Source organism: Macaca fascicularis, chromosome 8, assembly GCF_037993035.2.
Source record: "Macaca fascicularis isolate 582-1 chromosome 8, T2T-MFA8v1.1".
In the NCBI taxonomy this organism is placed as follows: domain Eukaryota; kingdom Metazoa; phylum Chordata; class Mammalia; order Primates; family Cercopithecidae; genus Macaca; species Macaca fascicularis.
This window is the reverse complement of record NC_088382.1, coordinates 42,668,705-42,693,537: the sequence shown is the minus strand read 5'-3', so window position 1 is coordinate 42,693,537 and position 24,833 is coordinate 42,668,705. Positions and strand designations below refer to the sequence as shown.

Here is a 24,833-nt window from a genome sequence, read left to right as displayed (position 1 = left end):
ACTGCCCTTGAGGGTGGACTTATCAATCTAAATTGCAAAACAAAAATTCACACATCAATATCAACAGATAATATAAAAATCTTCAAAATAGAAATATTTAGGATCTCCACACAAATCAAGGCAGGAATGAGGCAAAAAAAAATAGCTAATAAGAAAATTGAGGATTTGGAAACTGATATAAGGAAGTGAAACAATGTCAGATAGAGAGGTAGAAAGGCGTAACACATGAAGACCCCAGTTAATGCCGGGTGTGGTGGCTCATGCCTGTATTCACAGTACTTTGGGAGGCCGAGGCGAGTGGATCATGAGGTCAGGAGTTCAAGACCAGCCTGGCCAAGATGGTGAAACCCTGTCTCTACTAAAAATATAAAAATTAGCCAGGCGTGGTGGCAGGTGCCTGTAATCCCAGTTACTCGGTAGGCTGAGGCAGGGAATTGCTCGAACCCAGGAGATGGAGGTTGCCGTGAGCTGAGATCACACCACTGCATTCCAGCCTGGGCAATGGAGCAAGACTCCACCTCAAAAAAAAAGGAAAGAAACATGGAGGTTAAAATGAGAAGACCCTCCTAAATATAATCATTTCTAACAGAGAAAAGAGAAAGAATGAGAAAGAGTCAATAATTGAAGACATAATGACTGAATTAATTTTTTAGATTTAATGACCTGAGTCCTGATATCTAAATACTATACTGAATCCAGAGCTGGATAAATAATAACAAATTCTATCAGAACATATAATCATAAAATAACAAAACATTCAAGAAAAAAAGGAAATCTTAGAAGCCACCTAGAAAAAAACACATTAATTGAGAGGGGAATAAATAATGATACTGACAACTAAGGTCTCATCAATGACCGTACATGGCACATTACAACAACAGAATATTACAAGACACTTGCAGAAAAGTCCTTCTCAGCTAGGAGAAACCATTTGAACTATATTCAAAATTGAGTGTGGAATAAAAAAAGCATGTTCAGGCATTTAACACAAAATGTTGATAATACAGAATCTCTAAACTGAAACTAAAAGGGTTGTACTTGAGAAAAAAGGAAACTAGGCCCATAATGAAAAATCAGTGGATTCAACAATAAATAGTGAGAGCAAAGCCACTGATAAACATGTTTTAAGATCCTAGCAGGTATTCATTTAATATAAAAATGATAATGATGATAATAATAATAATAATAATAATAATAATGGAGGGTAGGATTCTGTAGGTAAAAACCTAGAAGAAGCTAAAAGCCAAATGACAATAATATAGGAGAGTAATGTTTAGAGTTTGCTGATAAATTCTCAAAGATTCTTCTGGGTTGCTTAGGAAAAGACTGGAAATATTGAAATAATTTAGACATTTAAAATAATTACACTAAAGTGGTACTAATGTGACCCATACTGGTGATGGGAACAGATGGCAGAGAAATTCTAGGCAGAGAAGGGTGGGTCTCTGGCGAAAGTGCCACCCTCAAGCTGAAAAGCCTGAAACCACAGCCCAAAGAGAGAACTTCTATCCCTGTTTTCCTTCTCAAATGTCGCCTTTTCCTAAACCACCCACGGCCCCACCCTGCCCGTTCTGGGCCTATAAAGACCCCAGACTCAGCTGGCAGAGAGGAGAGGCAGCTGGATGTCTTCTCGGGGACTACAGCTGGATGTCAGAGAGAAGCGGCTAGACTTCAGAGGGACAGCTTGATGGCATAACTTCAGAGGAGAGTCCAGCCCAAGGTGCTTGGACTTGAGGGGAAGATTTCCTGCCCATTCCCTTTTCAGCTCCCCTTCCTGCTGAGAGCCACTTTCATTATTCAATAAAATTCCTCATATTTATCATCTTTCAATTCATTCATGCAACAAGAGTTTGGGAGCCACAAGTGTGGATTCAAAAGGCTGTCACACTGTCCCTTTGCCCTCACTGGCAGAGAGCAGCCGCCTCACTAGAAAAGGCAGAGGGCCTACTGAGCTGTTAAGGCTTAAGCCATCTAAGCTAAAAGAGCACTGTAACATGCCCCTGGAGTTTTGGGAGTCACAGGCACTCCGCATGGATGCTGCTGCAGGGCGTGCACAGAGTTCGCTCCTGCCAGCGCCCAAAAGTGCTGGCTCTGACTCCTGCACCTGCTCACCTGCATGCTCCTTCCCGAGTGGTAGAACGCAGTGGGTTCCAGTGAGTGGAGTTTGATCCCGCCCAGCCAGGGTTGAAATGGACGGCTGGTTCCAGCACTCCTGCACTCCAGCAGTTCCCACCTCATTCACCCACGCGCTCCCTCCGATAAGGAGTCAGGCGGCTGAGTAAAGGAGGCACCCCTGTCATGATTCCCCTGAAGGGGTCAAGGAAATACCCTGCTTCACTGGAATTCATTCCACCTCTCTGCTTTCGTTGGCCTCAACAACCTTTCCACTGACGTCCCACCAGTTAAAGATTACTCAAAAAATAAATGATGTAAAAACCATGGTGGATGTTATATTACTCAAGCACAACCACCATGTCAAATGATGTTACCAAAATTCAAATGAATAGTTATTCTAAAATGATTCCCTGGTGCACGCTAAGCCAGAAGGCTAGACCAGTGGTTTAACATTCCAAATTAAACGATGTCTATTGAAACGTACATTTTCCTATGGGTGATGCTATCACCCCTCACTGAATGGAGGTAAAGAGTCCTGGGAGAGATGAATTATGTTAACAGGGTTTCAGGATGAGAGATGATATATTGAGCAAAGAAGAAATGGAGGAAGCGACAACATCATCATGGATATATGGATGTGTGTGCATGCATGCATGTGTACAAATGTATATAGATTTTTCTATGTACCTTTGTGTTTGTGTTTTTGTTTGTTTGGTTGCCTCTGTGTGAAGATCAAAGGTAATCATTCATTCATTCCTTCAACAATATTTATTGATCACTTATAATACAAGCCGAGCACTCTGCTACGTGCTAGCTATACAATGCTGAGCAAGATAGACATGGCCTTTATTATCTGAGATGACAGAATACAGTAAGAGAAAAGGGTCCCTGAGGCTTGCTGGGCCTGATCCCTATATGGTAACTCCCTTGGTCACAATAATAAGAATGGACATGATAATAAAAATCAACATTTTAAAGACGAACTCATGACTCCAAAGTGTCACTGTAAGGAAGAAGAATAATGAGACAGATTAGAAATGAGAAATGCAGGCTTTCTTATTGAAGAGGTAAATTTCTTCTGGAACAAAAGAAATCATACAACCTCCTTGTGCAGCTTAGAGTTTGCCCTGTGGATTTGGATGTATTTGGGAACAGCAGTGGGCTTGGAGGAACCTAGAAAGAATAACACCAGCCCCCTATAAATGTATATAAAAACTGTAACTCAGAGAGGGAGCAGTAAAAACGTCAAAGCATTTTGTATCTGCAGAATGACCCAAAACCCACAATTGCTGAGCGTGGGGAAGTAAAGACTTAGTAGATGATTATAAAAAGACATCCACCTTTCAGGAAATGGAGGGGAACCTAGTAATACTGAGAGGCTATGAAAGATGTGGAATTTTTGTTTCTTCGTGATGCTTTTTTATTTTCAACAAATTCTTCCCAAGTGACCTATGTGAGCATTCACTCAGTTATTCATCAGCATACATGTTAGTTTCTAGTTGTACCATCTCCAAATAAAAAGGTAAACTTCCCCTTCGTGTACTCCAAGAAAAAGAATACAAAAAGATCCTTTTTATGAATTAGCTCCTAAACATTTCACCAAAAATGTTTTCCTCTGTTTCCCCAAAATAATCTCCCAACACATATTAACTAAACTGCAGGAAAGAAGATATTGTCTTATTTAGACAAATACTCACAAGTTGCTAGATCAGCAAATAGCTTGTTTTAAGGTATAGTACTTTACTAATCTAATTGTGGCTACTCAGTTAATAGTTAGCAAGTCATTATTAATTATCAATTTGTTCATCTCAATTTTTAACACATACTTATTACTTTTAAAAATGCCTCCTAATTAACTTACTTGCTAGTATCAGCTTGACTGCTGCTTTCTGATCTGGTTCTAAAAGAAAGCAAAAAAATAATGCTTCCTCATTAATACTAAACAAAAATGTGCCTCCACAATGAATGTCAGATAATTTTATAAACTGTGTTAATTATTTGATACCAAGAATCACCACTAACGAATAATTTCAAAAGACTACTAAATTAGCATATGCAAAAAGTAAAGTTTTTATTCATATGCAATGTCCATAAAAAGTATAAATTTCAAATCTTCAACTAAGCAGAGGAACAAGAAAACAGATTTGTTTTTCTCTTTTTCACTTTCCAGCACAGAATATATGCTTCATTTTAAATGCCTGATTCTGGTCTTCAGAGTCTGTCCATTGATAAATACATTGCTATAGGTTGTGATTCAAAATCCACACTAATATCAAGAAGACTGAGCTGATGGGGAGGTATGGTAATTTCCCCTCCTATCCTACACATAGAGAACCAGTGCAAAAACAACACATATTACTAAACCTTTACGAGAAAAAAGGCCATTTCTAGTGATAGTTAGAAAGAGAGAAATGAAAATGCAAAAGGTAAATACAAACTAAATTTGAATGACTTGGGGGTACATAATTCAGTTTCATAAGCCACATCAGCTTATCAAGAGTTGAGACTTCCTAGAAAGATGAAGCTGACCTCCTTCTCTAAACCTGGAAGCCCTGAAAGGCAGGGATAGTAAAAGCTGTGGCCACTAGACACAGAGATGCATTAGGGAAACTGCTTCAGAAGTAGAGATGAAAAATCAACACCAGGAGGCATGGGAACCCTGAGCACCTAAACTGGTTTAGGAATTTGGATGGAAAAATCACACAGAGAATCAGGAGTCTTAATTCTTCACACGTATAGGATAAGGACACCAATCCATGCTTCCCATGAATTCCAGAGCAACAGTTAATGTAAAAATTTATCAACACAGGAGGGTAAAACATGACCTCCACAAAGCACAGTAGGTTTGTTTACACCAGCATCACCACAAACAAATGAGTAATGCATTGCTGTCTGATGTTGTGATAGCTACATCACTAGGCTATAGGAATTTTTGCCTTCCTTGTAATCTTATGGAACCACCATCATACATGTGGTTTCTCCTTTACCAAAACATTGTTATGAAGCACACGGCTCTGTAACACCAGCTGGGTAACTTCTAGGCCCTATACATTCTTTTTCTGTACTAATTATATATATCCTATCTCATTTTAGAATCAGCTATTTTATTCCTTGTTTCCTCAGAAGAGACTTCCAGTAAACATTAATTAAAGAAAGGACTAATTTATTAGAAACTAAATTTGACTGTATCTTAGCAGTCTGGATTTTAGTGCATTGCTTTACCAATTGACATTGTTCAAAAATATTTAGAAATAAATTGCAAATTATCAATAAATTCTTAATTTTCAACATGTATCTTAAAAACATCTTCTAACCTACTTACCGGCTGGCATATGTCTGAGTGCTGCCTTCTGAGATGGATCTAAAAAAAAAAATTGAAAGCGATGTCTCAAGTTAGCACTAAGAAAACTTGCCAACTTCATGAATGAAAATCAGGCCATTTTATAATTAGTATTATCTCTTTAAAAGATTAACTACTGATAAATAAAATGATGTCCAAAGGTCACTGAACATAGATGCAAATAAATAACATTTTCATCTACCCCATACCTCATCCATAAGAAGGGCACATTTCAAATCCTGCAATAAGGAGAGTATCCACAAAACACAGATTTGCTTTTTCTGAACATAGAATATAGATTTGTTCAGAAAAAACACAGATTAGCTATTTCTAAACATAGAACATAGATTTGACTTTGAATGATTCTCACCTTCATACCCCAACTTTTGGTTTTTTTATTCATTGTTAAAAAAAAAAAAAAAAAGACAATATTTTGTAAATTAAAACCTATACTGCCCCCTAGGCAATCTAGCAGAGTGAGCTGGCACAACAATTTTCCCTTTCCATTCCTTGCATAGAGGAGTACTGAAAAAAAAATCACACACACAAACATTTGATACACAACTGAGGCTCACAGCAAAGAAAGACTCTCCTGTTGCCAATAAAAATGATAAAACTGAGAGCTCACAGAGTAAACAGGAGCTGAGGCTGAATGACTTCAGAAGTACCTAAACCTACAGTGCTGCCAGTCATATGAAAGTACATCACATACAATTATGTACAGTACAAAATACATGATAATGATAATAATAACTGGTTTTGGTTTATGTGTTTACTATCCTATCGTTTTGTTTGTTTGTTTGTTTTTTGAGGTGGAGTCTCACACTGTCTCCCAGGCTGGAGTGCAATGTCGAGATCTCGTCTTGCTGCAACCTGCGCATCCCGGGCTCAAGCTATTCTCCTGCCTCAGACTCCTGAGTAGCTGGGATTACAGGCATGTGCCACCACGCCTGGCTACTTTTTATTATTATTTATTTATTTATTTATTTATTTATAGTAGAGACAGAGTTTCACCATGTTGACTCGGCTAGTTTTGAACTCCTGACCTCAGGTGATCCGCCCGCCTTAGCCTCCCAAAGTGCTGGGATTACAGGAGTGAGCCACCACGCCAGGCCTATACTATCCTTTTTTATCACTATTTTAGAGTGTACTCCTTTTGCTTATTTAAAGAAAAAAAAAGTTAACTGTAAAACAACCTCAAGCAGGTCCTTCAAGACGTATCCGGAAGGTGGCATTGTTATCCTGGCCAATAACATGATGACAGCTCAAGATCTATCATCACTTCTGAAGATCTCCCACAGGACAAGATGTGGAGATGGAAGACAGTAATATTGGTTGTCTTGACCCTGCATAGGCCAAGGCTAATGTGTTTGTTTGTGTCTTAGTTTTTAACAAAAAAGTTTAAAAAGAAAAAAAAATTAAGACAAAAAAGCTGATAAAGATATAAAGAAAGAAATTTGTACAGTGTGTTTGTTTTTGAGCTGTTATTACAAAAGTCAAAAAGTTTTATAAAATTAAAAAGTTTATCAATTTGAAAAGTTATAGTAAAACGTAAGGTTAATTTATTATTGAAGAAATAAATTTTTAAGTAAATTTAATGTAGCCTAAGTGCACAGTGTTTATACAGTTTATAGTAGGACTCAGTAACATCCTCGGCCTGCACATTCACTCACCACTCACTGACTCACCCGGAGCAACTTCTAGTCCTGCAAGTTCCATTCATTGTAAGTGTCCTATACAGACGTATCATTTTTTATCTTTTATATCATATTTTTACAGTACCTTTTCTGTTTCAATACATAAATAGCCAATCAGTTACAGTTGCTTACAGTATTCCATATGATAACATGCTGTACAGGCTTATATATATAAGGTTATAGGATATAACCTAGGTACGTATTAGGCTATACCATCTAGGATTTTGTAAGTACACTTTGTGATGTTCACACAATAACACAATCACCTAACAGTGCATTTCTCAGAATGTATCCTTGTGTTAAGCGACTCATGACTGAATTAGTGTACTGCTTGGGTAAACAACAAATGGATGGAATTTTATAGATTGTGACAGAAGTCATGAATCTAGATGTATAAATTTCTACAATAATTATGGGTTTGGGAGAGCCAATTACATTGACCTAATCGTTCTGTTCTTTTAATCATCAATAAATTGCATTTTGTCCCTATTCATCCTACTTATGTTTATTTTATTTCTTTTTTTTTTCTTTTTTCTTTTTTTTCGGGAGCTCACTGGTGATCATGGCTCACTGCAGTCTTGAACTCCTAAGCTAAAGCAATCCTCCCACCTCAGCCTCCCAAGTAGCCGGGATCACAAGCTCATGCCACCATGCCTGGCTACTTTTTTAATTTTTAATTTTCAGGTGCTCCACACACCTCAGCCTCCCAAAGTGCTGGGATTACAGGCATGACCCAACACACACAGCCCCTATTCATATTTTCTAACTATAACTTCAGTTCTCACTATTTTCTAACAGTCTGTGAACTGGACTCTATATTCCCTGACACTTAACTACCCATCTTCAATTTTGTAAAAGTCCGAGACCTTATTTCTTCAAATATTGACTCTTCCCCACTCTAAATTTTCTGTCTCTGAATTCTTTTGTTTCTTAACTGGTCTTTTATATGTTATTATTCTGTTTATGTTGTATTCTGAGTGATTTCCCTAAATAATTTAAAAATAAGAAAATCTTTTTTCAGCTCCTTTATTTATTGTTTAATGGATTCCATTTGTTTTTCAACCTCTATGCAGATCCTAAGCATTTTTTTGAGGTTTTTCAATTACCTGTATTTCTTTAGATTGCTTTGGCTGTTGGCATTACCACAGTTAGTGGCTTTTTTTTTTTTTTTTTGGTAAGGTTAAGTAGCATTGATTGTCTCATGAGAATTCTACATACTTTGCTTTGCACAGTAGGTTTGCTTACACTAGCATCACCACAAACAAGTGAGTAATGCATTGCTGTCTGATGTTGTGTTGACTACAACATTACTAGGCTACAGTAATTTTTCACCTTCATTATAATCTTATGGAACCACCATCATACATGTGGTTTATCATTTACCAAAACATTATTATGCAGCACATGGCTCTATAACACAAGCTGGGTAACTTCTAAGCACTATAAATTCTTTAAATTCTTTTTCTTTACTAAGTATACATGTCCTATCTCATTTTAGCATCAGCTATTTTATTCCTTGTTTCCTCAGAAGAGACTTCCAGTAAACATTCATTAAATGAAGAAAGGACTAATTTATTAGAAACTAAATTAGACTATATATTAGCAGTCTGGATTTCAGTGCATTGCTTTACCAATTGATGTTCAAAAAAAATTGAGAAATAAATTGTGAATTATCAGTTAATTCTTAATTTTCAACATGTATCTTAAAAACACCTTCTAATCTACTTACTGGCTGGCATATGTCTGAGTGCTACCTTCCGATTTAGATCTAAAAAACAAAATTGAAAATGTCTCACGTTAGTACTAAGAAAACTTGCCAACTTCATGAATGAAAATCGGTCCATTTTATAATCAGTATTTTCTCCTTATAAGACTAATTAAAATATTGTCCAAAGGTCAATGAACACAGATGGAAATAAATAACATTTTCATTTACTCATATACCTCATCAATGAGAAGAGCACATTTCAAATCCTGCAATGAGGAGAGTATCAAAAACACCCAAATTTGCTTTTTCTGATCCCTTCTAAACACAGAATATAGATGTGACCTTAAATGTCTGATCCTGACCTTCAAAATCCAACTTTTGGTTTTTTCTTCATTTTTAAAGAAAAGACTACCTCTGAGGCCAGGGTTTTAATAGCACTGACTTAGAAGGAGCTAAAGCCCCAGGCCTTTGGATGCAGAGATGCTGTAAGTGAACTCTTTAACTAAACCAGGAGCCAGAACGGACCAATGAAACAGGAATAATAAAATTTCTGACCAGTGACTTTTGGAATGCAAGAGGGAAATATGCATAAACAGAGAGAAAAAATGCATCAAGAAGAGAAGTAGGACTCCCAAGTGTCCAAAAAGTGCAGTTTTAGGACCCCAGTTCACACCCCCACAAATTCTTGAACACCATGCATGGTAAATTTTTAAAAATATTTTTTCTTTAAGAAAGAAAAAACTAAACAACTGGTATGGTTAGGCTTCGTGTCCCCACCCAAATCTTACCTTAAATTCTAATCCCCATAATCCCCACGCATCGAGAGAGACCAGGTGGAAGTAATTGAATCTTGGTAGTAGTTTCCCCCATGCCTTTCTCGTGATAGTGAGTGAGTTTTCATGAGATCTGACGGTTTTATAAGAGGTTCTTCCCCCTCTGCTTGGCACTTCTCCCTCCTGCCGCCTTGTGAAGAAGGTGCCTTGCTTCCCCTTCGCCTTCTGCCATGATTGTAGGTTTCCTGAGGCCTTCCCAGTCATGCTAAACTGTGAGTCAATTAAACCTCTTTCTTTTATAAATTACCCAGTCTTGGGCAGTTCTGTATAGCAGTATGAAAACGGACTAATACAACAACCTACATATATGTCTTCATAATACAGCACACACAGAATTCTCATGGGAAACATCAAAGACACTGACAATAAAAGAGTCTATCATTACAAACCACTAAGAGTTAATGTCAACACTACACTAACACATGAATTCATGCAGCAAGTGCTACAAATGATTTGCTTAAAAAACGCTTTAATCTGGGAATATTTAGACTCCTCATAGAGATCTTTGCAGGAATGGAATCCATAAGTCTAAACCAGGACAGACAGGAAAGAAAAAGTAGAGAAATGAAAGAGTGAGCTAAGAAAATTAATCAGAATGTGAGATGCAGAGATTAAAAATATGTGAAAGTTGCAAATACTAAAAGCATACTTCTAATTCTGGCCAAGATGGAGTAAGACTAAATTTACCCTCCTGCCAGAAGGTCCAAAAATACAAACAAAATGTATGAAACAATTGATTTCACACATTGGCTACTAGACAGTGCAGTACAGTGAACTTTGAGAGAAGGAAACAAGGTGAGTTCTGTGATTGAGTCTTCTTATTGTCTAGGGAGAGTTTTCAAGCTGTAGTGCAGTGAGGGAAACTGAGGCAAATCTCAGTAGTCTCTCTGCTTGAGGTGAGAGAATTGGGGTCCTAGGAAGGGCAAGGAAGCTAGGGTTCACAGGGCAGAATACCACAGAAAAAAAGAAAATGTTTAGAAGGAATCCTGAGATTGGCGGAGGACCAACCCCCCAACCCCTTGCATCTTCTGCAGAGAACTGATGAACGCTTGCCAGTGAGGGAACTACCCGAGCCAGAGTAAAACCATTTATCCAAAATGAACAAAGGGAATAATTTCTTGTGCTCACAGAAGGACAGGAATAGTTTGAGTTCCTACTACCTGAGTTGAATATATGGTCATTCAGAGTAAGATGGATAGAGTTACTCAGAATGGTACTGTCTTTTTATGGCTGACTATTCTGATCCTTCTTAACAAAGTTTAAAATCAATGGTGTGAGAATAATTTAAAATTTTTGGGCAAAATACACTATTTCCATATTTCTTAACATATATAAAAATTAATTCAAATTAGATATAGATCTAAAGGCAAAACCTAAAACTGAAACTTTTAGAAGAAATCACAGGAGAAAATCTGTGAACTTGTGTTAGGCAATTATTTCTTAGCTACAGCACCAAAATTGTGATCTATAAAAAAAGAAATTGATACATTGGTTTTACTAAACATTTAAAACATTTGCTGTTTAAAAGATTGTTAAAAGTATTAAAAGACAAGCCTTAGACCGAGATAACATGTTTGCAAATTACATATATAATGATGGACTTATATTCAGAACACTCAAAATACAACAAACCCATTTTAAAAATGATCAAAAGATTTGAAAAATACGATAAAAAGGAAAATAGCCCATAATTTGAATAGACATTTCTCCAAAGAAGGTATACAGATGGCAAATAACCGTATGAAACAAGTGTCAACATGATTAACCATTAGAGAAATTCAAATTAAAATTATAATGAGATACCACTACACAATATCAGAATTGGTAATGTTAAAAAAAAATGAGACCACGTATTGACAAGGATGTGGAGAAACTAAAACTCTCATACACTAGTGGCTGAAATACAAGATGCCAAAACCACTTTGGAAAACATAGCTCTTCCTTTAGAATTTAAACATACACTTATTTTATTACCCAATTATTCTATTCCTGGGCATTAAACAAGAGAAGGAAAGCATATATTCACATAGCAACTTGTACCTGAAAGTTCATGTTAAATATAGTAAGAAATTCTTCTTCAAAGGTTTAGTTTGCTTAAGTTTGCTTGTTTTTTGTTCCCTGCTTTCAAGGCCAGACTTCTTTACTCACTGTGTCCCCCTGACCTGGTAAACAACCTTCCTGCCAGTCCTTATCTATACAGCCCACATTCCACATCTGCTACCCACTCTGTAAATTACCTCTCCCATTGCAATGGCTACTCCTGCTGAAACTGATCTTCCTACCTTTCCATCAGTGTAACCGCATTCCTGCACTTTTCAAGTTAGTCAACCGGGTTCAGCTTAAATTGTGCAGTCCAAGTCCAGCCAATGGAGGCAGGACACAGTGGTAGGGACAAGCTGCATTAGAAATAAAAACCCCTGCTTTCCTTTGTTCAGGGTGCTCTCATGGCAACCAGACCTATGAGAAGCACCCTTTTGCAGAAGTAAATTTGCCTTGCTGAGAGAGATCCTTTGTCTCAGTGCTGGTTCCTCTTTGTGGCACCGAGCATTTGTTTCCAGCGGTTCACAACAGCTTCATTTATAACACCTATAAACTGGAAATAACCCAAATATTCATCAACAGATAAATAGATTTTAAAAATTAAGGCAGATTCATACAGCTGAGTAATTCTCAGCAATAAAAAGGAACAAACTGTTGACACACACAAAAGCATGGATAAATATCAAAATAATTATAGTGATGTAAATAATCCATACAAAGTACATACAATCATATGATATGATTTCATTTATATAAAATTCTAGAAAAAGAACCGTAAACTGTAGTGACAGAAGCAGATTAGTAACAGTCTGGGATACCAGCCTGCAGCCTTTCGCCACCAGCACAGCCTCTCTCTACCTCCTTACCAGTGCGCGTGGGCACACAGAACCCTCACCACCCTGCCAGCATGCACAAATGGGGGAACCCCCACCTACCCTGCCTGCATGCACATATACATGGACCCACCACTGGCCCACCCCAGTGCTTTTGCTGGCAGCCGCCATTGGAGGGTTGTTGCCAGCAGACTGGGAATACTTTGGCCTCTCCAGTGCAGCAGAGGTTTAACATTAAGGGGACAGAGAACAAAGACACATTAGAACATTATAAGGATCATATACCATGATCAAGTGGGATATATATTTGTGATGCAAGGATGGCTGAAAATACACTCGATAGTTACAGGAAACAAAATTCAACATATTTAATTAAAACTCGCAACAGTTCATCATAGAAGAAATACACCTCAACATAACAAAAGACCTGTATTACAAGCCCACAGCTACATTAAACTTAACAGGGAAAAGCTATCAATAAAAGTTTTGGTCTAAGATCAAGAATAAAACAAGAAGCCCCTCTTGCCATTTCTATTCAGTGTAGTACTAGAAGCCCTAGCCACAGGAATTAGGCAAGAAATAAGAAAAAAAGGACATCCAAATTGAAAAGGAAGAAGTTGTCTCTGTTTTCAGATGATATGACCTTATATCTAAAAAGCTTGACATTTGCTAAGGGAATAGATCTTAAGTGTTCTCACTACACACATAAAAAGAAGTAATTATATGAGGTGATAGATGTGTTAATTATAGTAATTGTGATAATCATTTTACAGCATATACATATATCAGGCAAATCATCAATTTTTGTTTGTCAATCATACCGCAATAAATCTAAGGGAAAAAAGATAATTGAACCTAGAATGAAAAAGTAGGATTCCAAAAGGAATTATGATTGTGGTGTTGGTAAACAAATCACATGATAAAATGTGCTAATAGTATACACACACATAAGTGAATGCATACAAACACTAGCAAATCTGAATAAGATCTTTAGTTGTATTAAAAGTATTGTACCAATACCATTATACTGGCTGTGGAAATGCAGTGTTCATGTAAGATGTTATGATTGGAAAAAGCTAGGCAAAGAGTACATGAGAGCCCTACGCAATTTTCGCAACTTTTTGTCCATAAATTATTTCAAAACAAAACAATTTTAGAAAAGAAATGGTGAGTAAGACCGGGAAATACACTGGAAAATCCTAGTATTCACTGACTAAACATAAAGATGATAATAACAAAAATAACACTGACTTATTGGGAGAAATTTTAAAGTCAAATAACAAGCATTGAAAATGGAAGGAGTTAAGTGACTGAAGTCCTTGGGTTATTTCCAAGAAGACTATATGTAATGATTAAATTTAGACATTATATAACATTAACTACAAATACTAAAATTTAAAGAAAATCACTAAAACAAAAACAGAATACAAAAATGTCCAAATAGTTAAGGAAAAGAAAGAGAACAGAAAAATGAAATGATTCGAGAACAGCCTGGTCGACATGAAGAAACCCTGTGTCTACTAAAAATACAAAAAATTAGCCAGGCGTGGTGGTGTATGCCTGTAATACCAGCTTCTTGGGAGGCTGGGGCAGGAGAATCACTTGAACCTGGGGAGCTAAGGTTGCAGTGAGCTGAGATCGCACCTTTGCACTCCAGCCTGGGTAACAAGAGCGAAGTTTCATCTCAAGAAAAAAAAAAAAGAAAGAAAGAAAAGTGAAACAAAGAAAATAGATTATAGAAAAAGAAAAAAAAATACCAAAAAAGCATGGTAAACAGGAAAAAAATAGGACGGCAAATTTCAGCCTAAACATATGTCATCATGGATTAAGCATATGAGCATAACAAACTCCACTAGTGCATTTCATATAAAGACTGTTTATACCAGCTAAATGCAAAGACAGATTGAGAAAAAAAAAAAAAAAAAAAAAAAGATGTACCAAGTAAACGTCATTTTTAAAGAGAAAGTTGATATAGCAATCTAAAACAGTGAAAATTGTATTTAACATACGATAAATAATGATTAAAGGAAAAGAAAATTTAACTAAAATAAACATTATGCATTTAGTCACTGCCTCGGAATATCTAAAGCGAAAGTTTCAACAATCAGAGGGAAAGCTACGATCCACTGAAAATTTTAGTTTGCCTCTCACAGAAGACAAAGTATCAAACAGACAGGAAAGAAAAAAAAAACAGTATGTATAAAAATGGTTTGAAACATCACAATTTAAAAGTTTGTCCTAAAAACATTGGAGGACGCATATCAAGCTTACACATTTCTAAAAATTTACTTCATTTTTTGTTCCAACATTGAAGAGTCTAAATCACACAGACAAGTTTCTCAAAATAAGCTAATAAAATTAGAAAATTATTTTTAAAACAATGAAAATAAATCACATAATTGAAAACTAAAGACCACAATTGATTCATTATTTAAACAAGAAATCCTGCTAGATTTTTCAAATTTTTTAACTGAATGTCGACTATCATTTAAAAACCAGAGAGTATAAAGAAAATGACAGATACAAGGAGAAAATTTTTGCTATTAAAGTATTTCTTATTTTAGAAAATAAGAAAGGCTGAAAATTAATAAAGAAAGCATTAAAATCAAGAAATCTAGAGTCACAACAGAGCAAAGGTAAAAAGACCAGAAAGGAGGAAAAAGAGCAAAACTTGATATAAAAAACAATAGAAATAGAGACCTCAATGAAACTGAAAGTTACATATTTCAAATTACTAATAAAATAAAAACAACTCTGAGCGGACTGCTCATGAAAAAGAAAAACAAAAAAGACAAAACAAACAAACCAAAATTGATAAGGAAATGCATCTGCAGAGAAAGTATAGCTATTTAAAATTATACATAAAACAATACTAGGTAGGTTATGGGATATGGATAATGACACATGTATTAAAAACATGTAAAATACACAAACATTCAGTGTAGACATCCTCTACCGGGAGGCAAGGGGATCATACCAGAAGAAATTGCGGCTGCAAATACAACGGCTTCTTTTATAAGAGAAACAAGAAAAATATTAACATCTGTTTATTTCCCATGGTGGGCAAGAGGATGTTTGTCATGTTATTCTCTTAGTGTTTAAATTATTTCTTGAAAAATAAAAATGTAATAATCTAAATTATAAATTTCCCTTCTGAAAATTTAACCCAAAGAATATTTTTAAAATTATTTCTTTTATGAGCCAGCAATGTGAATTAAAATATTTAGTCTGTAGTAAGGCCCAGAAATCTGCATTTTTAATAAATACTTCTGTTGTAGATGATACAGATCATCCCCCTTCGATAAGAAAAGAACAGATATTATATATTCGAGTTCTTCCTCTCTCAACTGACAGTTCAATGACTTTGGCAAGCTATGTAAACTACACTTCCAAATCTTTGTGTCTTCAAAACAGGGGTACTCACAACTATCTCATAAAATTAAATGACATATTGATGTAATACTCAAAATCCCAGTGATATGTAAAGTATTGTTGCTGCTCATGATATTGTCTTACATATAACTAGATTCAAATGGTACTAATGTTTAACTTCAGAACACAAATGCAATTTACTCGCTACTTGGGAATTCCTCTTCCTTGATGAACCACTTTTTCAAATGCTTCCTTGCCAAAACTACTATAGTTGTTACAATGAGAATAGGAAGAACAACGGAGAAACCTAGAAGCCAGGTGTTTTCAGTCTTCCCAGATGCTCTTTCCATGATAGAATCTAAAAACAGAAATCCAAAAAAATATATTAAAAATTAAACTATCTACTTTTATTTTCAAGTTGTAACACATTCATTAAAATGTTCTGAATTTGTATTGTTATTCAAGGAACATGGAAAATATCATCATAGAATTGTAATCATAATCTTTGGGGCTATCTCTATAACCTTTCATTCTAAAAGCATGGTAACCAAGTTTTGGAAAGTTCAAAAGTATTCAAGTCTCACAGCAACTACAGCAAACTCTCATATTAACCCTCTAAGTAGGGACAAAAAAATTCAGTGATATACAACGTGGGATTGTGTAATTGCATGGTTATCCAAAAATGCACTCTTACAAGGTGCATTATCAAAGGAATTCAGTGTATTTGTGTATATCCTATTTTTCTTTGGTAGATTGTTGGCTTTTGGCCTTGGGGATCATGTTTATAAATGGGGTCATCGCAATGCTACTAAAAAGGCACTGGCATAAAAATCAGAAGAATTGATTTCTAATCCTAATTCTGTCCTTTGCTATCACTGTACATCCCCAGTGTGTAGACCAGCACCTGGACCTGGCATATATTAAGAGTTCAATAAACATTTGCTAACTCAATAAATGAATGAATGACAGAAATGGAAGCTGTGGTGCACAAACAGAATAATATGCCAGCATCACTTCTGTCATCTCCTAAGCAGAAACTGATGGATTTTTCTGATTTAAATGATAAACGCTTTCAGAGCAAAATCTTGTCTTCTATTTCATTTCTTCTATAACAGAAACACACTAACATACTAGACACAGAGTAAATGTTTGTTTAGAGCTGAGGTCACAGGATCAGTCATAAAGCTGAGGAAAAGAGGTTGAAAATATTCTAAAAGACAGAGTCAATGATATCAGTGAAGAGAAATTTTAAAAGGTATTCAACTTCAAGTATGATATTTTAATGTTAGAAAAAAGAGCAAGACAAGATCGGGCACATTCAGGCTGGTATGGCCATATAGCCTTATATGACTATAAGCCTTATATGACATATATAAGACATATATGACTTATATGTCATAAGCCTTATATGACATATAGCCTTATATGACTATAAGGCTTATATGACTATAAGGCTATATGACTATAAGGCTATAGTCACCAAAACAGCATGGTACTGACATAAAAATAGACACAGGGACCAAAGGAATGGAATAGGGAATCCAGAAATAAAGCCAAGTATGTACAGCCAACTGATCTTCAACAAAGCAAACAAAAACGTAAAATGGGGAAAGGACACCCTATTCAACAAATGGCACTGGGATAACTGGCAAGCCATATGTAGAAGAATTAAACTGAATCCTCATCTCTCATCTTATACAAATATCAACTCAAGAGGGATCAAAGACTTAAATTTAAACCTGCAACCATAAAAATTCTAGAATATGACATGAGAAAACTATTCTAGACATTGGCTTAGGCAAAGCGTTCATAAGCAAGAACCCAAAAGCAAATGCAACAAAAACAAAGATAAATAGAAGGGACTTCATTAAATTTAAAAGCTTCTGCAAAGCAAAAGATATAATCAGCAGAGTAAACAGACAACCCACAGAGTGGGAGAAAATCTTCACAAACTATGCGTCTGACAAATAACTAATATCCACAATCTATAAGGAACTTAAACAAATCAGCAAGAAAAAAAAGCAATTCCATCAAAAAATGGACTAAGGACATGAATAGACAACTCTCAAAAGAAGATATGCAAACGGCCAACAAACATGAAATAATGCTCAACATCACTAATGATCAGGGAAATGCAAATCAAAACCACAATGCAATACCACCTTACTCCTGTAAGAATGGTCATAATTTAAAAATCAAAAAATAATAGATGTTGGCATGGATGTTCTTAAAGTGGAGTGCTTTGACGCTGTTGGTGGGAATGCAAACTAGTACAACCACTATGAAAAACAGTATGGCAATTTCTTGAAGAACCAAAAGTAGATCTACCATTTGATCCAGCAATCCCACTGTTGGAAATCTACCCAGAGGAAGTCATTAAATAAAAGTCATTACATAAAAAGACACTCACACAAATGTTTATAGCAGCACAATTTGCAATAGCAAAAATGTAGAACCAGCCCAAATGCCCATCAATCAATGAGTGGATAAAGAAAGTGTGATATCCTGGAATACTATACAGCCATGAAAAATGATGAGTTCATGTCCTTTGTAGGAACATGGATGAAGCTGGAAACCATCATTCTCAGCAAACTATCAGAAGGACAAAAAATCAAACACCACATGTTCTCACTCATTGGTGGGAATTGAACAATGAGAAGACTTGGACACAGGGTGGTGAACATCACACACCGGAGTCTGTTGTGGGATTGGGGGAAGGGGGAAGGATAGCATTAGGAGATACACCTAATGTAAATGATGAGTTAATGGGTTCAGCACACCAATATGGCACATGTATACATATGTAACAAACCTGTATGTTGTGCACATGTACCCTAGAACTTAAAGTATAATAAAAAATAAAAATAAAAAAAGAAAGTGTGATATATATATATACACCATGGAATACTACTCAGCCATTAGAAGAACAAAATAATAGCATTCACAGCAACCTGGATGGAGTTTGAGACCGTTATTCTAAATGAAGTAACTCTTCACTTAGAGAATATAAAACCAAATATCATATGTTCTCACTCGTAAATGGGAACTAAGCTATGAGGACACAAAGGCATAAAAATGATACAATGGACTTTGGGGTATTGAGGTGAAGGATGGGAGTAGGTGAGGTATAAAAGACTACACATTGCATACAGTATACACTGCTCGAGTGATGGCTGCACCAAAATCTCAGAAATCACCACTAAAGAACTTATCCATGTTACCAAAATTCACCTGTTCCCCAAAAACCTATTGAAATAAAAAAATAAAAATTAATTGATTAATTAGTTAATTATAAAGAAAAGAGAGCAAGATTAAGATGGCATGTTTGGTTTCCATTTCTTGAGAGAATTCTGATTACCTTTTCATTACAAATATCAGTTGCTTCGTAAGTAGCAAAATCGAACTCTGTTTAGTGATCATAAGCAATTTGATACTTTTATTAAACGGATATTTGAAGAGACAGATACTTGCCCATGTCTTCCTTAGGAAATATGGGAAAACCTTTGGAACGTGTTTGGCAGCTTGGAGGATTATAGCCTGGTGAACAAACGCACTTTTGTCTGGAATCACACACCTAGGATCATTTTGAAAAATTAAATGATTGTTTTAAAATATTTTCTCATAGAAGGTGATCATCAAGCTTACTTTTGTACCATAATCTAGTGTAATTTTGTTTATTTAGAGCAACAGTCTCACATATCAAATGTTTGGTTTCTTAGACTAAAGCACAGACACACACACACACAAAGAAAAAAAAAACCATAAAGTGAGGCTCTCAATATTTGCATCAAGAAAATTTGACATCTTAAAATGTTTACCTACAAATTTACCATGCAATTAATTTCAAAAATGCATACTTAAATTCTAATGCAAATGTGACCCCTCCAGTGACATGCTGGAGCCAGCATATATGAGTCTATCTTTGAGCTATTTTCATCCATTGCTTTATGTCTCTATTTTTATGAGAGTAACATACTATTCTGGTTACTGTACCTTTGTACTATATTTTGAAAAGCTTTGTTCTTCTTTTTAAAAATTGCTTCTAATTATCTGGATTTTTTTAGTTTTATGTAAGTTCTTTATTTTCTATTTCTTTGAAAAATAACATGGAGATTCTGATAAGGATTGCATTGAATCTGTAGATAATTTTGAGTGTTAGGGATAGTTTAACAATATTAATTTCTTCAATCCATGGAATATCTTTCAATTTTTTGTCTCCTTTAATTTTTTTCATGTTTTATAGTCTTCAGTGTACAAATCTTTCACCTCCTTGGTTTGTTTTAAACCTAAATATTTTATTCTTTTTGATGCTGTTGTAAATGGGATTGTTTAACTAATCGCCTTTCCTGATCGTCTGTTTTTGATGTATAAAAATGTAACTGATTTTTGAGTGTTGTTTTTGTGTCCTGCAACTTTACTGAATTCATTATTTCTTCTACTAATTTTATGGAACCTTTATGGTTTCCTATGTATATAATCATGGCATATTAATATATGAATATATAGAAAAGATAAAAAAATGGACAAACTCTTAGGTAAAATAGCAAGAAAAAAAGACTCTAGAGGCTACTTCATTTCTACTTTCCCATTTGGATGCCCTTTATTTCTTTTCTTTGCCTCATTGCTTCATCTAGGAATTCCAATACTATGTTGAATAGAAGTGCACAGAGTGAGTATCCTTGCATTGTTATAGATCTTAAAGTAAAGGCTTTCATTATTTCACCATTGAGTATAATTTTAGCTGTGGAGTTTTTACATATAGGCTTTCTGTTAATCCTAACATATTGAGTTAGGATTCAATTAGCATACCACATTAATTGATCTGTGTATTCTGAACCATCCTTGCATCCCAGGAATAAATCCCATTTGGTCATTGTGTATGATTCTTTTAATGTGCGGGAAATATAGTTTGTTAATGTCTTGCTGTAAATTTTTGCATGCATGTTTGTAGATATATTAGCCTGCAATTTTATTTTCTTGTTTAATTCTCCTGTAAATGTTTAACAGAATTCATTTGTGAAGCCCCCTGGTGGTCCTGAGATTTTCTTTGCTAGAAAGTTTTGTTTACTGATTTAATCTCTTTATTTGTTGTTGTTCTCTTCAGGCTATTTATTCTTGATTAAGTCTTGGCAGGTTATATCACTCTAGGAATCTATCAATTTCTTCTAGGTTATCCAATGTGCTGGCGTATAAATATAAACCACAATATCTTCTTAAAAAATTTCTGTGACATTAGTTGTAATATCTGCTCCTTCATTTCTGATTTTGAGTCTTTTCTTTTTTTCTTGCTATTTTACCTAAGAGTTTGTCCATTTTTTTTATCTTTTGGAAAACTCAACTCTTAATTTCCTTGTTATCTATTATTTTTCTATTCTCTATCATGTTTGTGCTTTAATCTTCATAACTTCCTACTGCAAACTTGGGGTTTGTTTGTTCAATTTCTTCTAGTTTCTTGAGGTGTAAAGTTACAATGTCTATTTGAAATCTTTATTCTTTTTTAATGTAAGAATTTATTACTATAAATTTCCCTTTAGTACTGTTTTTTCCATATGTCATCTTTTTTTCATTTTTTGTTTGTCTTAAGGTTTTTCCTAATTTCCCTTATGATTTGTTGTTTAGCCCAATTGTTGTTCAATTGTGTGTTATTATTAATTTTCATGTATTTTTTAAGTTTTTCCACTTTCTTTTAATATTAACTTCTAGCTTCAATCTAATGTGGTCAGAAAATATACTTGGAGTGATGTCAGTCTTCTTAAATTTGTTAAGACTTGTCTCATGACTTAACATGTGGTCAGCAATTCTGAGCAAAAAGAACAAAGCCAAATGCATAACATTATCTGACTTCAAGTTATACTACAGAGCTATAGTAACCAAATCACCATGGTATTGGCATAAAATCAAACACCTAGACCAATGGAACAGAATAAAGAACCCAGATACAAATACATGCATTTACACCAATTCATTTTCAACAAAGGCACCAAGAATGCACAACAGAGAAAGAACAGTCTCTTCAATAGATGGTGCTGGCAATTCAGTAACTATATGCAGAAGAATAAAACTTGATCATTATCTTTCACTGTGTACAAAAATAAAATCAAAATGTATTCAAGACTTAAATCTAAGAACCAAAATTACGGGGAAGGGTGCGCCCAAGATGGCCGAATAGGAACAGCTCCGGCCTCCAGCTCCTAGCGTGAGTGACACAAAAGATGGGTGATTTCTGCATTTTCAACTGAGGTACCAGGTTCATCTCACTGGGGAGTGCCAGACAATCAGTGCTGGTCAGCTGGTGCAGCCCGACCAGCAAGAGCTGAAGCAGAGCGTGGCATCACCTAACTTGGGAAGCTCAAGGGGGAAGGGAATCCCTTTTCTTAGCCAAGAGAAACAGAGACACACAACACCTGGAAAATCAGGTAACTCTCACCCTAAATACTGTGCTTTACCAAGGGTCTTAGCAAAGGGCACACCAGGAGATTATATCCCACACCTGGCCCAGAGGTTCCCAGGCACACAGAGCCTCCCTCATTGCTAGCACAGCAGTCTGAGATCTAACTGCAAGGCGGCAGCGAGGATGGAGGAGGGGTGCCCGCCATTGCTGAGGCTTAAGTAGGAAAACAAAGCCACCTGGAAACTCAAATTGGGTGGAGCCCACCACAGCGCAAGAAGGCCAGCCTACCTCTGTAGACTCCTCCTCTGGGGACAGGGCATAGCTAAACAAAAAGCAGCAGAAACCTCGGCAGAGGTAAATGCCCCTGTCTGATAGCTTTGAAGAGAGCAGTGGATCTCCCAGCACAGCGGTTGAGATCTGAGAACGGACAGACTGCCTGCTCAAGTGGGTCCCTGACCCCTGAGTAGCCTATATCGGAGACATCCTCCACTAGGTGCAGACCGACACCTCACACCTCACATGGTGGGGTACACCCCTGAGACAAAGCTTCCAGAGTAAGAATCAGAGAGCAACACTCGCTGTGCAACAATATTCTATCTTCTGCAGCCTCTGCTGCTGACACCGAGGCAAACAGGGTCTGGAGTGGACCTCAAGCGAACTCCAACAGACCTACAGCTGAGGGTCCTGACTGTTAGAAGGAAAACTAACAAACAGAAAGGACACCCACACCAAAACCCCATCAGTACGTCACCATCATCAAAGACCAGGGCAGATAAAACCACAAAGATGGGGGAAAAGCAGTGCAGAAGAGCTGGAAATTCAAAAAATCAGAGTGCATCTCCCCTCCAAAGGAATGCAGCTCCTCGCCAGCAATGGAACAAAGCTGGACGGAGAATGACGTTGACGAATTGAGAGAAGGCTTCAGCTGATCAAACTTCTCAGAAATAAAGGAGGAACTATGTAACCAATATGAAGAAACTAAAGACCTTGAAAAAAGAATGGATGAATGGATAACTAGAATAATCAATGAAGAGAAGACCTTAAAAGAACTGATAGGGATGAAAACCATAACACGAGAAATACGTGACAAATGCACAAGCTTCAGTAACCAACTCGATCAACTGGAAGAAAGAGTATCAGCAATTGAAGATCAAACGAATGAAATGAAGAGAGAAGAGAAGTGTGGAGAAAAAAGGGTAAAAAGAAATGAACAAAGCCCCCAATAAGTATGAGATTATGTGAAAAGACCAAATCTACGTCTGATTGGTGTGCCTGAAAGTGACGGGGAAAATGGAACCAAGTTGGAAAACACTCTTCAGGATATCATCCAGGAGAACTTCCCCAACTTAGTAAGGCAGGCCAACATTCAAATTCAGGAAATACAGAGAACGCCACAAAGATACTCCTCGAGAAGAGCAACTGCAAGACACATAATTGCCAGATTCACCAAAGTTGAAATGAAGGAAAAAATGTTAAGGGCAGCCAGAGACAAAGGTCGGGTTACACACAAAGGGAAGCCCATCAGACTAACAGCAGATCTCTCGGCAGAAACTCCCCAAGCCAGAAGAAAATGGGGGCCAATATTCAACATTCTTAAAGAAAAGAATTTTCAACCCAGAATTTCATATCCAGCCAAACTAAGTTTCATAAGTGAAGGAGAAATAAAGTCCTTTACAGACAAGCAAATGCTTTTAAAAAATCAGGAAACAACAGGTGCTGGAGAGGATGTGGAGAAATAGGAACACTTTTACACTGTTGGGGGACTGTAAACTGGTTCAACCATTGTGGAAAATGGTGTGGTGATTCCTCAAGGATCTAGAACTAGAAACACCATTTGACCCAGCTATCCCATTACTGGGGATATACCCAAAAGATTATAAATCATGCTGCTATAAAGACACAGGCACATGTATGTTTATTGCAGCACTATTCACAATAGCAAAGACTTGGAATCAACCCAAATGTCCATCAGTGACAGACTGGGTTAAGAAAATGTGGCACATATACACCATGGAATACTATGCAGCTATAAAAAAGGATGAGTTCGTGTCCTTTGTAGGGACATGGATGCAGCTGGAAACCATCATTCTCAGCAAACTATCACAAGAACAGAAAACCAAATACCACATGTTCTCACTCATAGGTGGGAATTGAACAATGAGATCACTTGGAAACAGGAAGGGGAGCATCACACACTGGGTCCTATTGTGGGGAGGGGGTACGGGGGAGGGATAGCATTAGGAGATATACCTAATGTAAATGACGAGTTAATGGGTGCAGCACACCAACATGGCACATGTATACATATGTAACAAACCGGCATGTTGTGCACATGTACCCTAGAACTTAAAGTATAATAAAAAAAAAAAAAGAAAAAAAAAAAGAACCAAAACTATAAAATTACCAGGAGAAAATGTAGGAAAATAGTTCTAAGACATTGATTATGTAATTATTTTTTGGATATAACCTCAAATGCATAGGAAACATAAGCAAAAATAAACAAG

At 36.2% G+C, this 24,833-nt stretch overlaps 1 protein-coding gene across 1 annotated transcript in view; it reads right to left on the bottom strand.

The window, feature by feature from the left end:
* The window catches only part of LOC102121434 (disintegrin and metalloproteinase domain-containing protein 32), a 170,976-nt gene that overhangs the window by 4,658 nt on the left and 141,485 nt on the right, over positions 1-24,833 (bottom strand). Inside the window, exons 18-22 of the mRNA XM_005563131.5 lie at positions 19,410-19,512; positions 16,140-16,296; positions 8,882-8,920; positions 5,438-5,476; positions 3,977-4,015 (exon numbers count right to left, since the gene is read on the bottom strand). Coding sequence (XP_005563188.4) covers positions 3,977-4,015; positions 5,438-5,476; positions 8,882-8,920; positions 16,140-16,296; positions 19,410-19,512 — 377 coding nt within the window. The remainder of the gene's footprint in view (positions 1-3,976; positions 4,016-5,437; positions 5,477-8,881; positions 8,921-16,139; positions 16,297-19,409; positions 19,513-24,833) is intronic.